General features: G+C 33.6%; 1 protein-coding gene across 1 annotated transcript in view; it reads right to left on the bottom strand.

Annotated features, from left to right (window-relative positions):
* The window catches only part of LOC133334158 (dendritic arbor reduction protein 1), a 50,154-nt gene extending 42,727 nt beyond the window's left edge, over positions 1-7,427 (bottom strand). The window contains exon 1 of the mRNA XM_061542455.1: positions 7,349-7,427. Coding sequence (XP_061398439.1) covers positions 7,349-7,411 — 63 coding nt within the window. The 5' untranslated portion in view covers positions 7,412-7,427. The remainder of the gene's footprint in view (positions 1-7,348) is intronic.
* Between the last annotated feature and the right edge of the window lie 12,228 nt (positions 7,428-19,655).

Here is a 19,655-nt window from a genome sequence, read left to right as displayed (position 1 = left end):
GCGGAAAAATGAAAATCTATAAATTGTTGCAGTTGCAACAACAATAACAACTATAATTGATTTGCATTTTATTGAATGCCCGAAAGGTAAGCGACAATGTTACCGGTGTGTAATTCAAGTTGAAAAATAACCCAAAACCATTTTCACCGAGGGGAGGAATGACCAAGTTAATTGCTGTAACACGGGTGTTGAACTTAATACCCTTCGATTGCGACGACTCGACTGATATCGATTGGGTAAATGCTGCATTGGTTCTGGGTATTCGAATAGAAATTCAACATGTGTGTATGGCATAATTTCAAGGTTCATTGATCAGCATGACTTCAATGCATGGTTCCCCTCATTGAGCGGACAAACAACCGAATAATGATCATCGATAGCTAGATGGAGTGTAACATTTAGCCGCATTTACTGCTCTAATCGGAAATCGTTTGGCAAAATAGAAAAGAGAAATACAGCGGCACTCAAGCAATAAGTTTACCCTACTTCCGTTTATAGATATTGACAGAAATGATATACACACGTATGGGGGAAAGTCATAACTGCGGTGGTGGGGGAATTGGAAGAAGACGCCTTTTGGATTGTTGAGCATATTTATGAGCTTGTATAAACACGACTCAATTTTGTACTGTGAGGGTGGTTTCCTTATTCTATTTCTGTGTTAATCGAAAGAGTATGCACAAAGGAAATATTTCAAGTCCTTGTTTAATTTTCCCATAACAGCAAAAAAGGAATGATCAATGATAAAGAATGACAATTAATTGCTTGTGTGTGAGTGGAAATATAACTATTAGAATGTGTTCTTTATACTAGTTCAGCATTTTCATTATTGTTGTGTACGTATGGGTGTAATTTTGGCATAATGTGATGTGTTTCGTTTTAGCTGAAATTGCAATTGAGATTTTGCACTCTGACCCAGCCACTGCAGAACTGAACACACAACCGGTATTTCAACTAAATACAACAAAAGCCAATGAAAAATTGTGCAAAAATGTTGTTTCATATTTTTGGACACGCCAATGTATTAATCATTTGTTCGGCTTCCAAGCGAAACTTTGGCATGGAAACCCGTTTGTTCCATTTGGATGATGGACAAATGAAAGACTCCAGAGCTGTGGCGATAACATTAAAACTGTAGCCGGCATTGAGTTTTGTATACGTCCATGTATACTTCAGAGGACAAGAAAAAAAAATAGACGATTCAATCAAATAGACTGGGCTGCCGATAAGTAATGACCACCGATATTCGCATTGACCCCATACAAATGATCCTTTCAGTTTTAATGGCCAAGTAAAAGCATTGGCATTCGGTCAGAGAAATGAACCGCCATCAATCATAGAATGAATTAAATATATATATTATGCATTGTATATATGTTGGAAAATTTTAGAAAGTTTTAATGTTGGTCATGATGGAAAATGTAATTTTCGTGCGGTTGCCATCAATTTAGTCTCAATAGAATTTTTATTCGGTTGTTTTCAGCATAGAGAATAATTGGTCACTGCGTCATCTAATGGACCCAATACACATGTACGTTTGTACAGAGTTTCGCTATGTATATTTTTACACAACAATCTTTATTGGTAAATTTCATTACTGTTAATTAGGCAAATTAGTGAAAAATATATAAAAGTCATTGAATCGTTTCAATAGCCCCTTCAGGCCATTTTAGGCAATAACATTTTTCTTTTGTGTAAACACAGTGGCAATTAAATACAGCTAAGCATTTTAACGTTGTCAATACAATTCCCATATTAAAAAAATTAATTTTTTGTTTATTTGGAAATTTAGCATTACAATAAATTTAACAAAGATTATGTTTTAAGTCGCGGAACTGAAATGTTATTCACGACGTTGTTGTTCGTTCGTCATCTACAGGAATGGTAGTCAACATTCAAGAGCTGGTTTGTTCAAATAGATTTGGTTTAAAAGCTATTCTTTATGCCCACCCAAATGTTACTGTTTCACACAATTTCTTAGGCCTATTAATATTATTTAACTCAACTTTATATCTGTACATCAAATATCGGAAATATTCTAATATTTAAATCCATTGCTACTTATCGAGAACTATACATGCCGGAATGTCTTGACTGTTAGACCAGTGGCAAAACTCCAAAAGCCATACATGACGTTTGTGTTCTAAGCCCTAAGACTATGAAAAGATTATTGCAATTTTTAATACATTGTCAATGTCGACATCTACACACCCATTTCATAGCACTCTGTTGAGAACAATGCAACTTAATTTTTCGCACCTCAACAACGAAGAAAAAGAAATCACTTTAATTCAAATGAAATCGGCTACCTCCGATTACGGACACACTAACATTTGCTTTTAATTATGGAAAAATATTATTTATGAAATGTTGGCTGCAACAAAACAAGCGCCATTCCAATAAGTCAATCAGTCAATAAATAATCTATTTATTATGTTTCAGTGCCATAAACAACCTCTAGTCTATTAGTGACTAATTATCTTTAATAACATTTCATAGCAGCGACTGCAGAAATATTTCCATTTGACATTCATAAAGTGGTAATGAAAATTTGATTGGATCATAATACTGATATGGCATTGAGTACTTAACAATCGTGTTGTGTGTTCGACACAGTTCGACTGCGATATGGCACGCTGCGAAGTATTTTCTCTCAACTCCGCTTTAAATGTCTTAAACTGGAGGAATTAACACCTTTTCAACAGAAATCTAAATTAATTGATGTCAGTTCGAGGTGATGATGATGGCGATGGCGACGAAAACAACGGCGATTGCCACACGAGTATGTAACACAACCAAATACCCTGCCACAAACAAATAACGACATGCGTGTGGCATATGAGTCCAGTCCACAAGGCAGCAAAAAATTTACCAAAAACATTCAATTTTAAGGGAAAACAAGAACAAGACATGATAAGGTGATTTGTAGGTTGGAATATAATGAAAAGGGAGGGAATTATGGCAAACGAATTGTAAATGATGTTATCAATTTGCACTTTTTGATGGACAGTAGAGGTGATCTTCATCGCTGATCGTATATGAGCGTATAGAACTTGTACGAGGATCGGATGGTGAGTTTAGGTAAATACAATTTACAAGGGCAAACGCAAATCTGCTGACCAACTTCACATTTTTATGTAATGTTTTAGTCGAAAACGTTCACTATGGATTCCAACTGCCCAAAGTTGTAGGGATGCTCAACTTTAAAATAAAATAGACAAACAATCCGTTTTTATTGGCAGGTCGAAAGCTCATACTAGTCATTTCCGAACTGATTATACTACCCAATCTTTTTCAATTTTATTGGTTTGTTTTGATTTTTTTATTGTTCTTTTATTCCCTTTGATAAATGCGGTATTTATGAAAAGGGGTTTTGACGCCGTGGCTCCCTGGCCATGGATGTTGGTTTTTTTTAAGTCGTTGGGGATTTTCGCTTTCGCTTTGTTTGCCTTCCCCTCACTGTCAGAACTCTCACTTAACAACTGTAAGTGATGATGGTGATGGTGATGATGATGATATTGCGTTCTGTACCTTTGAGTGCAACAACAATTGGTGTGTATCGCTCTCTGTTTGAGATTGACGTGTGCTTGTGAAGTATTTAAATAAATGTTAACATTCTGTCGATACTCACATTTAATTTCGTCTGTGTGTCTGTATGTCAGTGTGAGCCAGCAAATGTTATTGTTTGGCGTTGTTTCAATTCACACTTGTCGCACTCAGCGATAACGATGTTTATTTGCATTTATTATTATTATTAATAAATAACAATAATAATGATACTCTTCATCATCGAATTCGTCGTCATCCGAAATCCTTTATTGGATTACAGTCGGCATTTGTTTAAATTTAAATCGGTTATTTTGTTTGCAGATGTTTGTATGTCGGTATGTCGATATGTGGGTACTCAACCTATTAACACATTTTAAACGTACACACTTTTCTGTACGACGACGGCAATACCAACAAATCACTTCCTGTTACTGTTATCTTTTGAAAACGAAAACAAGTTGTCATAAAAGCGTTTACAACTTCTTCCTTAGAAATGCGCCCATTCAAACGTCGAGCAGGGCCAGATCATAATCGAGGTTATCATTCCAGAAAGAAAAACAAAACACGAATGTTGGCCAAAATGGCCACATTTTCCTAGAACTAAAAAATAAATAATTCTTTTCAAATTTTACCCATTTTCTTGACAAATCAATTTCTTCGGTTCAAACAAATTCGTCGTTGGGTCTTTCCAGAATAATTAGCCGTCGATATGTACTTGTAGTGCCTCAGTCAGCCTACTACGTGATAAGTAAACACTGCTTTCCCCATAAACTTATTTCAATATTGTTTATGGACTAATTAAGCCTAAATTGTGTAAATATTTGTCAAGTGTCGCTTGACTTCAAAAATATCGCCATTCACACTCGTCGATGTCATTCGACAAAAGAACTCTTCTGCCTCAACTGGTTCATTGTGTACAAGGCTTGGTAGACTTCGTGTCTATGTGTCCGGCTGTAATTACACATGACGATGGGATAATTCTCGGTAGACACATGTCTGACTGATACCAGGAACTACTAGCACCCCTTCCAGCCCGCACGGTATTGGCACCGCCGCAATCGACTCATTCATTCATTCATTGATTGTTGTACTTCGTAATTCTGCCACAAAAAGGAAGTTAATGATATGTCAACATTGTTCGACAAATAACAATTACATGTGGCCCATAATATGTACACCGACGACCTAATACAACAACAAAAACAACCACATCTCCCAATGAAAGGCAATATGTCCAAATTATGATGTCAAATACATGTGACGCTTTGGAAAGAGCTATGTTCCGTTCTTTTGTTTTCGTGGGTTAATTGATAAGCATTTTCCAGTGCATTTGAATGGTAGAGATTCACAATTGAATTACCAGGAAAAATTCAGTTCCCACGCCTTTTATCTCTCTGTTCTATTTGATGTAGAAATAATTCCGGAACAGTTGTTTTCTTTTATTGGACGAACTTCGTAGAAAAGTTGTTAACAGTTACGATATGTTTATAACTAAATTAGTAGGTCACACAAATGTTCACCTTGTGACAACTAGGTACTTAACATCACACATTACACCCACATTATGGATGAGAATATTCGAAATACGATATCGTCCGGTATAACTATTATAATCGTGGAACCTTTAATTTCTTGATAACATGTCAATTTGCAGGGAAAACAGATCACAGATCTATGATGTGATTCTATTAATTATTACAAAAGGAAGTTGTAGATATTTTAGACAAATGTATAAATGTCTTTAAAAAACATATTTATGATAATAATATAGATATTGCGTGGAGCATTTAACCGGCATTTATGGCAATATATATCATATATACCCTAGGGTTATGACTTTTTTTGCAACCTCAAAGTATAATATTTTGATGAGTTTTTACATAAAATTGGATAAAACCTTAATGTTTAGGATATTCTAAAAAATTCTCACGCCCAAACTTATTAGAATTTCTTTTTTTATTTTTATTAATTTCTCTTTTGAGATGATCATGTAGATCGAAGTTGCAATGAAAAGGAAAGCCAGAGAAATACTACATCCCCATTTTGCGACGCGTTTCGCCGTTGGTTAACCGGCTCATCAGGCATATTGTGCAATGTGGCTTTCAAATGTCGTTACTTGATATGTGTCGAATATTGTTGCGAAAATGCATCTACGAATTAGATTCAACCGTGTCAAGGTTCGGACATTTGGCATCACACCAGAACATTCCTTTTTCTTGTAGTGACGGACTTTTTTCCATGCAGACTACAATATATTTTCTTCAATGGTATACAACTGCATATTGTGCAACCTTAGGAAGATAAGGAGGTGGCTTTTTTATTTTTGAGAATTTTCTAAGAAGTTTAGAAAAAAAATTCAATCTACGCAAATGCATAATTTTATTTTTACAAAATATAATTTCAGACTAGTTTTGCGTGGCCTTTTTAAATAATTAAATTGGAATGAACTTTATTTTAGACATTAATAGGCAAAAGCTCATTCATATTTGAAATCCCTTTTTGAGAAAAAAAAAATTATAACTCTAATCAGGGCCGTACACAGGATTTTTTTTTCGTCCACAGCTACAAAATGGAATAACCGCTATTGCAAACATAAATTTACTGTGAAAAACAGCACATCGATGACCCTAATGAGCACATACATATGTGCTTGAATTGAGTAAATCCTTGGACGTTATTAAAATAGATTTTGACCAGTACTGCAGGGTTGCGGTCTTAAATATATTCAATATTCCGAATTGATGACTTCAATTATTTCTTCATTAGGTTATATTTTGCATAATGTGTAAATGTGTAATGACCCAGTCTAGAATTATACTACAAAACAATAATTTACAGATGTCGATGCTTTCCAGTGCCATTCTTCGAATTCTTCAATATCGCAAAAAGCTAACATTACTGTGTCAGTATCTTTTTTACTATACCCTATTTCTTGACTTGTTTGCACTTTGCTGGTATTGGCGGTATTCTTTTGTTTTGCGTTCATTAAAATACAATAATAGTTATAATAAAATCCAATTTGTTTTTATACTTATCAGCGATATTTTCTAGTGAATCAGACGGGTGAGAGTGGTGGAATTTTTTTCTGTTACTATCTTCGATATTATGTTTCAGTTCGAACTTGTTTGCAAACTGCCATAAAATTTTGGTTTATCATCTACTTGGGAACGGTATTATCATATTCAGTTTTTCTTTATCAATGGAAGTCTTATTTGATTTTCAACTGTCTGTTGGGCGATGGACTGAGTGATAATTAGAAAAAAATTGTTTTGACCAACATCTTTATTCAGTTTAAATTTCTTTTTTTCTCGCTTGTCGTTTAAAAACGTTTCTATGATTCAAGTCAAAATATGCCGCATAGAGAAGCAGCGTTATTGCGTATCTTCTTTACGACACACCAATATACATGAACATGTTTAAAAAGTGGATTGACAATTACACAGTTCCCTTCAACATTTACATAGCTATTCGAATTTAGAACGATATTACGGAGGGTAAACTAAACTCTGAAACGAGTCAGAGAAATCATCTAATCGAATAAATAATATGCAAAATGGGGTATTTAAAATCAGCCGTCACACAAAAGAAAATGTTAAATTCCGACGGACAATAAAATATTGGTGATTAAGCTGACAATAGAACACCTTAACGTTCTGACACCATTCAATCTCTGTGGCCATTCAAACAGTAATATCCGCTTAGATGAAATTCCGTAAAACTGGAATAGTTTCCCACTCCAGCCGAAAGGTCGAGAGTGTATTCTACCTTTGGTAATTTTGTGTTGTGACACTGAACTCACCTGCATTACCCAGTAATTTGTTGATGCTGCAAATTGATCACCAATTAAGATATCCGTATGCATTTAAGCGAATATTCTAGTTGGCTGTGGATTGGGGGAAATGGTTGTTTCTTTTACAAAACTAAATGGATTTGTACAACTAGCATTCATTCACTCCGTATCGCCACTAGATGACATACAAATTCAAATTTGTTTCCAGCAAAAGAACCCACAAATTATATTTTATCTTGAGATTTAAGCACTTTCCAAATTATTTATTAATGGCACTTGAATAATTGCATTTTTTATGGATATGAATGAAGATGAAGAAGATTAGTTCAATTTAAGACGGATTGATGAAGGCACTTCGCACGAATAGCTTCTTTTAGGAAAAGGCTCTTGTGCGGCTCTATTTCCAAAACGTAGTTAATCCGAATATATGTATATATATGCGTGTTTGTAAGGCACTTTGTACATAGGTTTTTATTTAATAACGTCACATTGCTTTTATTATTTTGCCGACTTTGTTTTTCACGGTCGCATTATGCACCTTAGCCTGTTTTAGCGACGGCACTTTTTCTATTTGTATTGTATTCTAAATACACATTTCGTTCAAATCAAAAGGAGTTGTTTCTGTTGTTGACATTTTCTATAGTGGACTTGCTTTGCGTTCCGAAATAATTTATTAATCCCAGAAATCCAAACTTGTACAGATTTGATTCAATTTTAAATTTTCGTTATCACTAAACTAATTTTTTTTTAAAAAAATCGCACACTTTTAAATTAAAAAATCGCACAATCTGCTCGATAGGCACATTCCGCGCACCGTTTCCTTTGTATGCTTGGACCATTTGCCGGAGTTGGAACACGTACGCACTACTCCTCGTTTGTGCTTGTGTGTTATTGTGTTTGGTGTTTACGTATCTTTCGACTTCGCTTTCGACAATGTTTACCATTTGTTTTGGCTGGGTGTTTTGTTGGATTCGGATTCGTGTGAGTGCGCGCAATGCCCGTGTTTCTTTCTTCCGTTGACGGTAACCGAGTTCAGACTGAATGGCTGGATAAGCAAAGGTTCAGCTTAGAGGTATATTGTGTTGATACCACACCATCGTCACCACTACCACTAACAATGTTTGCTGCTCTGTGTTGTCTAGAGTTAAAAGAGTCTCTGGGCACGTTGCTGATCCCAGTGTGGATGGATGGTGTGTGGACTCTGCCGATGGTTGGATGGATGGTTTGCTTTGTTTGAGGCTCTGGTGTTTGTTTACCACTATTCCATATTTTGCTCCCTCAACCGTGCTCCTAGCCATCGTAGACGATACACACAATAAACTGCTTTTCCCATATGTGTGTGTGTGTGTGTGCGTATGTGTAGGTGTACGGTTATGTTACCAAAGAAACACAGGTGATAGGGAGAACAAAAAAAGGTTACTCATACGTTCTTTATTGTTCTCCGTTTATAAAGAGTGCACAATATTTCTCTCTTATACGATCACCTAAACACCCCAGGCTATACTATAGCAACCGATAATGTCTCCCTCTCCCGTTTGTTACCTTTAGTAATGTATAAGAGTGGTTTGAGTTGTAGTAGTGTATGTATGTTTTGGTTTTGATTTCTGGCTGCCAGTCAATGGCGATCGATTTTAGTAAATAAATAAAAAAATGTCCACAGTTATGAATGAAATTATGTGGTCGAAAATCATATGTGGTAGAAAGAAATACCAGACACGCGTTATGTTACATAGAAGAAGTATAATTATTACAGACAAATGAAAAAATAGCAATAAATAACAATAAAAATGTGTTGTATCGTTTTTAAACCGTCACGATCAATCGCCAATTTCGACTAAGGAAGATACTAATGCATATCTATAGCTGAAATCCGTTTTGAATAAGAATTTTATTAAGAAGAATTTATATTTTAAAGAACCGCATACCTCTAAAATTGTATGTAATAAAAAAGGCATAAAACTCAAAAAAATTTCAAATTATTAAAAAACATTCTTTGAGCACTAAAATAGCAAATTAATAAATTTTTGCAAATACACATGGAAAAAATACAACTCATATAATATTTAATTTTTTATATTAACTAATGGGGGGGGATTATCTGACTTTTAAAATCTGTATTTGTTTCATAAAATCCAACTCTAAATTTAACATATTAAGCGCAACAACTCATTACCTAAAATATATACAAATTCGGAAAACTAAAATTTTGTTATGGCTTAATGGAACCGAAAATTCATAATCTCCGAAAGACACAACTAGCTTAGAAACAACATTCAAAATGTATATATTTCCATAACTTTCTCGATTTAAAAAAAGTTTTTTTTTATTTAGCTCGAACCTTCACTAATTCAAGAAAGTCTCTTTAAAATTTCAAGTGAAAATCTCAACATCTCCTTAAGACATATCCGATTTAATGTGTCAGTATCAAGCGACTGCAAGAGTTCTTCTCAAACTTTAAACACATTTTTTGGAAACAATGTTTTTACGTACGATAACACAAAAACTAATAACCCAATCCGTTCTAAATTTTAACACGCTATTCTGTACGTATGTAGATAGATATCCTATGAACTAGGCTAACTGTAAAGAAGGACTCTTTTATTACTAAAAAACAACAACAAATTTATGTAAATAAATTTTCTTATTTTTTACGTCTTCAAATGCCTATATGGGCATTTCTGGAGAAACGTAAACCAAAGCCGAAGAACTTCATAATCAAAAATGTCGTGAGTGACTCAGAGAAAACCATTACAAAAAGGACAAGTCAAATTTTGGAAGTGCTGAAGTATAAAGAATATTTAATGTTCAAAATATTGACAGAATTCTCGGAGTTTTTCCATTATTGGCAATGATTTTTAAAGTCATGTATGTTTGAAGTCGCGTGAGTGACCGCTCTTCTAAAGGTTTCATTTCTCTCATTTTTCACTATATGCAGCATAGGAACTATATGTAGCAAAAGAACTATATGGAGCAAGGGAACTATAAAGAGCAAAGGAACTATATGGATCAAGAGAACTACATTAAAGAACTAGTTCCTTTTTAAAAAAGGAACGAGAAAGATCGATCCGCTATGTGAACTAGATTGCCCAACTCTACAGCAAATGTTTAAAATTACACGAGTAACTGAACAACATCACTGACGTTGGTCGGTACATTGGTCTTTAAATTACAATTAAGACAAGTTTGTATCAAACGAACGGGTGATAATTTATTTTCTTCCATTATTAAATTCAAATTTAGTTGAAATACCTTTACATGTTTATATAAACTCCATAGACATACTGTAGAGTTTTAAACTAATCGGCAGTGTATATATTTTATGAGGTTTGAAATTTAAATCTGCCTCAAAATATACAACATGGGGCAATAATCAAGGGCTAATTTGGAGTAAGTTTGAATAATGTTGGTTTGGTCGTTAACTTAAGACAATATTCAAAAAAATATGCTAGTATTTCGTTTGAAAATTGATTTATGTCTTAGCTTAAACACAACAAAGTTGCGAAATATTTGATCGTCAGGTGATCCATGATAATTTAGATAAGATTATCCACCTTACAAGAAAATGTGGTAATGTGGTATATTTGTATGTGGTATATATTATACATACCACATACAACATTTTTAAATTTATTTCAATTTAAATAAATGTAATTTCAATTTACTTTTAATAATTTAATAATTGTTTTTACTAAAAAAATAGTATATCGACTCCATTCATTGATGCGGTTCTTGTTAAAGGACGATGACCTCTTGGTCATTTGGTTCTCTCAATGCCCTGCGCTGCCCATATCCTAATATCACCTGTTTTTGGCATGATTGTTCTAAATGCAGTAGTCGTTATATCGAATGAGATATTTTACTTACTGGAAACTACAGAAAACATGTAGCTAATTTGTTGCAATAAGGGCATTAATAAAACAATTATGGGATGAAGGAACTTTATCTGAGAACTTCATCAGATTTTTTACGCAACATTAAGTCTGATATGACAAAAAAATCTGCATCATTAACTCAAAAATTAGGATTTTTTATATATGCCGGTCTTACAGTAAATGATAGATCTATAAAAATATGAATTTTTATTTTTATTTCATTGGAGAAAAAAAAAACAACAATTTTTTAAGAAGTAATTTGTTTATGTGGAAAGTAGTTCGATCACGTTCTGATCTATCAGTTGTATCAGCGGAAATTTTGGACCTTTCCAATTACTAGTGGTCCGATAGTCTATCCTACGAACATTTTCTCCCAGTAGGACTCTATTTCCCAACGTAAATGTTTTTTTTTTTAACATTTTTCAGTTAACAACAATCTCTTTCTTACAGGCATTTTAATATTTACTGAACTGAGATGTTTTATGGAATGGCAAGCAATATTAGTTCGAAAGTAATCTGGAAAACAAACAAAAAGTTGGCATTTTGCCAGGGTTTATTTGCTTTTTTGCGTTTTTCGCCGAACTAAGTGTAGGAAAAAATCAGCGGTCATAAAATCTCGGTTTAACATATTCCGACCCGCAACCAATTTTTTATATGACAATCTTGTTCTCTAGTAGCATAAATAACACATCCTACACCTCACCCGCCTATACCACATTTTTGGCTTTTAGCTCTAAGGTATCCTGCATTTCAATAAATATCTAGTAATAGAAACTAAAATTATTCATTTATTTCAATAACTAACATACGGTCGGATGAGAATGAATTTCTTTTTAATATTTCTGAAGATGTGATTTAGTTAAAATTTTTCATTTTCATTGTCTTACAGACATACAATTAATTCAACTTCAAAATGAATAAATTAAATTCAGCCATTTTTATACTAAAGAAGTCGAGTAAAATTTAACATGAACTTTTCATTCATTAAACAAGAATAATAGACCGATGCATAGACATTCGTGTGTGTGTGTCCAGTAAACACATTTCAATGCCCAAAAAAGAGAATTAAGAAACAACTACAACTACGCCTCAGTCAATATAGGAGTGGCCAAGCAACAAACAACCAATCACAACTCACTGAGTATTGTGTCGTTACCACACAAAGGCAACTAACGAAAAGAGACAATGTGGAAAACACAAAGAGTATCCATAGAACGAGCGGGCATGCCAAATACAGCCACGCTCGAATAACAAACTCGCATACATACTACTAGTACACGTCTGGCTGAACTACGTTGGCCACTGGTGCCGAATACCCACAAAAAAAAAAAAAAACAATAACAATAAACGCGCAAGTGAAAAAGAGACCTGTTATAGCGTCGAAGTAACTAATCACACCACAATACACTGCTACAGTAATACGAAATATATACCACATTATATACATGCATATAAATATAGACGTATGTATATATTGTGTATGTGCTTTCCGTAGGAAATAATTACAAAGCATAGAAAGACGAAGACGATCACACAATATGCGGACGACTTTAACATTAAACTAACGTACACATGGATGTAAAATGAAAATCACCAACACACTCAGTGTCACGCCAAACTATTTGCCTCCTCCATTTTAGAATAGCGAAAGGCATGACTGTGAGTTAACATCCATAGTATAATAGTATGTATAATTAATTTACTATCATGTATTATTACTAGAACCGAAAATATTTGGAAATAGGGAATTGAAAAAATCTACGAATGCCAAAGGAATATTTTATGAATAAAGCCCACTCGAAGAACATATCAAATAGATGTAACGCCACAATACATTTTTTGGCAAAAACGCGATTTATTTTCCATTAATGTTACATACTAAAAATTAGGACTTTACGCCTTTTTTTTTTTGCTTCATTGTGATTAGACTAGATTTTGCACATTGCTAGAGAGAGATAACATGTTGTCAGTGTTTGACATTTTATAAATAAACTTTAAACAGAATGGTCAACAAACGCAACATTATTAATCGAAACTAAATGATGACCATTTTATCAATCACAAAGAACAGTTTTGAATATCAAAAGAAATAAACTAGAAAATCCAATGTGTCTCCAAAGCTTTCGATTTCTCATTGGAGCATATATTAAATTACGACGCCTTCTCAAAATGCCCTATGTGAAGAGTTTAGGTGAACTTTCAAATCGAGGTAGATTAATAGTTAGTCTACAGTCTTTGTAAGTAGTAGGATGTTAGTGCACAACAATTCCTTCCCCATTCCAAATAAATGTGTGGTTCCTTCTCATCCATGTCCTATTATGAATGTCATCCTATTTAGTACTACTTTAAATCCTTTGAGATGTATACAATTATTTACCAATCTCTATAGCTGTAATTTTGTGTTTATGGTTTAGAAGACAGTAAATAGGCCCACTTTTGTGTTAAATCTCCAATATGACAGTACCACAGGTGCATTTGAGGAATATAAAAGTTTATAAAATCTACCACAAACTTTGACTTATCAACTATACAACATTATGTAAATATTAATTAATTTATTTAAAAATCTTAGTTATCGTAAAATCATGAAACAGTTAAACACAATGTCCAACCAAAGAGGTTGTTACTTGATTGTTTTTGGTGTTTCTCGCAGCAAAAAATTCAAACAAACCCATGTTTGGTAGCCGGGAAATGTGCAGAGAATAGCTGGTAATTGGTTAATCAGATATTCGATTATAGAATGACTGAACCAGCAAACATTGACTCCAAATATGAAAACAATGTCTTCATTTTTTACATACATTCAATACAATACTGCCCTTCAAGAATCTTGAAGAGAATCTTGAATCAAGATGGATATTCGAAATAATGTATGTACCACCCACTCATACTTGCATGCCTACAAATACGCTTTAGAGCAGGCACATGCAGAGAGCCGTTTTAACGATATTTTTCATACAAATTACTCTCAAAGAGAAGATGCGTGCGGAGGTTTGCCGGAAGCGCTGTCAGACTATCTAAATCACCTCTCTTTTAATTTAGCGGCGCTATGTGTGTGGTATTATTCGCTGAAAACCATCCATAACCAATCCAAAGATCTAGAAGATTGTCTACGTAACTCCGAAGGGATTAAAATAATGAATTATTTGGGGGATTTCGATGGAACATAAAATATGGTTTTTGTTTGTAGTTATTAAAATTTTAATTCCCAAGAAATTATAATTTTAACAAAACAAATTGCCATGTAATCCTCCCAAGGAACATTGTCTCAATTTCATAGTTGGTTCCCCTTGAATATGGGCGAATGTGACAAATCACAACACTGTTGTGTCATTTCCATCACAACAATTCCCCATAAGTAGTAAACAAGTCAAAGGGCATTACACACAAACTCTCATTCTCGGGTCGAATTGAGTCGCTCATAAATCGATGGTAACAAAGAAAGCAATGCAGATGATTATTGATACTCAAAGATATCAATCAAAGTGTATCTGTGAAAGAAAAACTGAAGAGTCATTTCGTATGTAAAATATTAATTGTGAGTTATGTATGCACTGAAAGAAAAACTGCATTTAAGGGTATTCAGAAACAAGTACATGGTACTTATTGTAAGAAGAATGTACTGCGATGCAAGATGCATGTGTGGTACTTTGGAAACATCGGTATGAACGCAATATCAAATTCACCAGCCACAGAAGACACATGTGTATTGACATTAAGGACTCAAAAAAAGAGTTCAAACCTCAATAGCATTCATATAGAAAATAACACTCCACAAACAGATCGATGTTTTTATATGACAAAAAATCACAACCACATAAATTAACCAGCATTCGTACATTTAATGTCAATCAATTCTTTTTAGGGGAGAACAAAAAATGTCATGCCTTCGATCTGTAATTAATCATTGCGTTCAAATACTTCATATTTCATTCATCTGATAATTTGTTATACAGAAAGAAGTATTACTGATGCATTTTAAATTAATATTCTCACACACACACACACATAGACCCACAGGTAGAAGCGTGCATGTTTCGACAAGTGTCAACTGCAGTGAGTTGAGAGCCAAGCTGCCGGTTGTTGGAGCTTCGTGTGAGGCACAGGTTCGCTGTAATTCACACTTAACCATCGCAAATGATGTCTGACTGTCTGTGGATTTTTACAGATTTATTTGTTAAAGGGAACTGAGTCTGGCTGACTGATTCTTGGTCACACTTGTAAATTTGATTTTGATCTTGAATTGAAATTCAAAAATGCATTTTGTGGAATTGTATAATTTTGTTTGAATTCCAGTGGCAGTATTGATTAATTGCTTTACACCCATACAAACGCTACCAATTCTGGGATAATATAAAATGACATTAATCCATTGAAAAGTGCATATCTTTCGCATGAAGATTGAGAGGTGGTACTTAATTTTAATGAATCAATTAATTCGAATCCAAGCATTTGCACCGAAAACTTAAAATCAAAGTGCTATATAAAGTAAAATAAATAAGTCATTTGTGTTTACTGTTATTAAGGGTGGAATTTCTGAACTACGATCGATGTATTTAAATTATTAAATATTCCTATTTCCAAACAATGCTTCATATGGCCGGAAAAGGTGTTCCGCAGATGATCCACTGAGCGTTTCAAATTAATTATGTTAACAATCCACCCACATATTTCATAATTCAGTACAAATTCATTCATGTTTAGACATTTGACCCAATAACAATTATAATATATAATACATCAAAATAGTTTCATCACCATATCACCAACTGCCGCATGGGCAAATATGTCTGATTTGAAAGTGGAGGCACACCAGGTACATCATCTGCATTATTAACCAATGGACAAAGGAAGACTTGTACTCTAATAGAAATAAATTCACGTTGTGTACAAGACAATGTAAAATATAAAGATTTACAACAACAAAACATTCCACATACGTAATAGGTGTGTATGTACGTACGACTGCATGATACAATAAAACACTGCATGAGGGGAGAATACCAGCGTGTCATGATATTTAGTTTTTAGCGCGTGCTTGGTCAAATACAGACGATGAGGATGATGTCGGCAAAATGTTGTTCGTTTTGTTGCTGGCTGACTTGTTGGAGTACGATTTTTATTAACATGATTTCCAAGAGCGCCTTAATGAGCTGATGATGGTTACACTTACCAAACAATCAGTTGTTTTCCATCGTACTGCTATACGAGGGTAGTGTAAGAACTTGTTACTCTTAATAAAGTTCACTGTAGTGTTCTTCTCCACTGAATGGTGTATACAAACAAAAAAAGTACGGTTGAACCAATAGTTGGAGATCAAAATATACGTACATATATAGTAAATATATGATTGAATGGATGGATTATATTATATAGTATTGGTCCTGCAACAATGTTTTTGGTAAAATATATTTTGATACAAAAAATGTTAATAGATAATGTAAAAATTCACACAACAAATTATAAATAGTTTTGCAATTGTTGAAAAAATTCTTGGATATGTTTTTAATGATAAATTTTTTATAATTTTTAATTATATAATTCATATATGAGAATTTGAAACAATAAATATTTAATTTTACATACACATCGCGCTATATTTTGCAAAACCTTTTTTTTATTATTCTAAACATATTTGTCTTAAACGACTATTTTTAATACTCTTATTTTCAGATTGAGATGAGAAATTACCAAATATTACATAAAATATTGCTGGAGATGGAAACATAAGAAAATACTCAAATGTATTAAACAGATATCTTCGTGACCAATAGGTCTAGATCATGCAGAAATGATATCTTAATATATCCCGAAAAATATTCCATCATACGTAAATCATTTTACTTCATTAGTATGCTGTCAAATTGTCAAATTTGTATCGATATTTGTTACACTCACGACGAGTATTTGTTTTTTAATATAGTCTTCGAATTGTTGCGTTCAGTAATTTTGGGTTTCGGGCCACATCCTGGTTTTGACTCTAAAATTTGACACACTTTTCCTAGTATTTGATTTGATACTTTATTGCAAGGTATTTTGCACATGCGTACAAATTTTGCCATCAAAACTAACGATAGAGTGCCGTTATTTTCATATAGTGCATACCATAATAAAAAATCAAGAGATGTGTGAAGAGTTATTTGACACCGGTGCAGGACGCAATTATGGCGAACAAAATATTTCAAAATTATCTATGTGTGGACTAATTATTGACTTAATGGTTTTTTTTTTTTTTTTCTCGAACATATGTCTATGACTCAATATATTAAAATTAATCGTAGGAAAAGGAGTCTAAAATAGCCCATTTAAAGGTAAAGGGCTCCCATATAAATTAAATTATGGTAACCTTCGATGAAAGTAACTTCTCATTTTAGTTTACATACGTAAAACGAGAAGATACCTTCATTCTCCTGTTTCATGAAAATGTATTAGTACAAATCCCCATACATCTAACTTTACCTAAATATACCGAAATGCCAAATATATGAAAAGGTATATATTAGGCATAAAGAAGTTAGTGGTTGAACTCTCACTCATCAGTGACAACCTCGTATTTTACATACATTCTGGTAATATGGCCTGCATTTACAGCTCAAATATACACATGCACACATATCATTGTACAATCAGCACTTGGAAAGTGTTAGAAATACTACCCCACAGTGCCGGATCTATTGGATGTTACTCAGCAAAATTTGGCTAGATTTGGTTAACAAAATAAACGCTTTTATAACAGCTTATTTGAATGTCTATATAGGTGACGAAGTCGGAGTGATGGCGTGGAATTTGTAATGTAAATTATGCTGGTTTTAAGATTTACAGATGCCATCGTTGGTACCTGGTGCAGACGAGCGTCCGTATTTGCCATCGTACTCGTTACGGCTGGTTGGATAAAAGGAGCAATGGTGGGAGTAAGGATTTGGCTCACTCACGCAGATGGTATGCTCATGGGCTGGCATGACACCAATTGTTTCATTTATGCGTGGCTCTTTGTGTATTTGATTAATTTACCTTTTTTCTAATCCCATGTAGAGTAAATGTTTTCATAACTCATTCAACGGGCATTGAATAATTCAATAAGAAATACTGAATCAAATGCTACAACCATTGACGTGAAATCGAAAAAGTCATTATCGCACTAACATGTATGCTCGAACCACAATCATTTGAAGATGATGGCGATTGGGAATTATGATGAGGAGGAGCATGAGTTGTCATTATTATTGTCATACAACCTACGCACTCCAATCTAACGCTGTGATGATGCCCAGCGAGACGACTGCAGTCTAATTGATTTATGTTTTTTGGAAAACAAATGTGTACTTAGTGTGAGTGAACAATATTCTGCTGTTCAAATTTATTAAAAAAATATGTATGTATGTATATAATTAAATTAATTATGTTTGTGTTTTCATATAAAAAACTGACACATTTCATTGTCGACGATTTATCTTTCATTACACTCAAAAAAAAAATAATAACAATAATAAATACGTATGTTTATAATGCAAGCAAATAGTAATCTTACAACAACAGATTTTGAAAACATTCACAAATCTAAAGGTTCTGTCAATTACATAATTGGACTGTTATAAAATATAGGATTATAATTTTAGTAAAAATAAGGAGCAAAACTCGCGAAATATCTTCAATCAGATACCCAGGAAACACCAAAGTACATAGGAACATTTTCATTGCAAAAATTTTATAATATTGTGGTGCCCTTGGGTGACCGGCCCGACACCCCGTCCCGACAGGAAAGAAACATTATTGGGTTCGCTAAAGAAATATAGTTCAATTGTCATGTTCCATTCAGGCATATTGTATTATATAATGTTTCGAATTTTCGACCTAATTCCGATTCATAAATCCCCAATTCCAAATATTTTTATGCAATTTTTTTTTCTCGAGCGTCAGTGGTTTTGCCATCAACAAAATTAAAGAGCATCATTTTCATTATTTATTTAAGGTTGGCGTTTATTTATGATTTATATATTGCCCAGACATGGAATTAATTTTCTCAACGCTCCAACTCCATTTGAGGAGCCAGAAGCAGATTGTAACAAATGAAGTACAATTACTTTTCACTGTCTGTCCCGATGAGTGTTGTTGGTTGTTAAGAGGCGTTAGATTGTAATATCTGGCGAAGATTCCTGTATGAAGAAGATGTGTGGGTTGCAGGCGTATAAAATTACGAGGCTCTTACAATTATCTTTCGAGTCATGTTGATTGATTACAATTAGTCGTATTAATAAGTGCCAATAGAAACCCATTTTTCAAGTCGATATCAAGTCGATTTATTGTAATATGTCCCAAATAGATAAAACATTTTCTGATAACATAATAATATGCAAAACCTTGAATCCGATTTAAAAAAAACGAATTTATTACATTTGCACTCTAAGCAATCCATTTTTGATGTGTTATAGCTCCCAGAAGCATTG

Source organism: Musca vetustissima, unplaced genomic scaffold, assembly GCF_032173495.1.
Source record: "Musca vetustissima isolate MV318-11 ecotype Yass unplaced genomic scaffold, APGP_CSIRO_Mvet_v1 utg3141, whole genome shotgun sequence".
NCBI lineage: Eukaryota > Metazoa > Arthropoda > Insecta > Diptera > Muscidae > Musca > Musca vetustissima.
The sequence above is the reverse complement of the archived record's forward strand: the minus strand, read 5'-3'. Positions and strand labels throughout refer to the sequence as shown.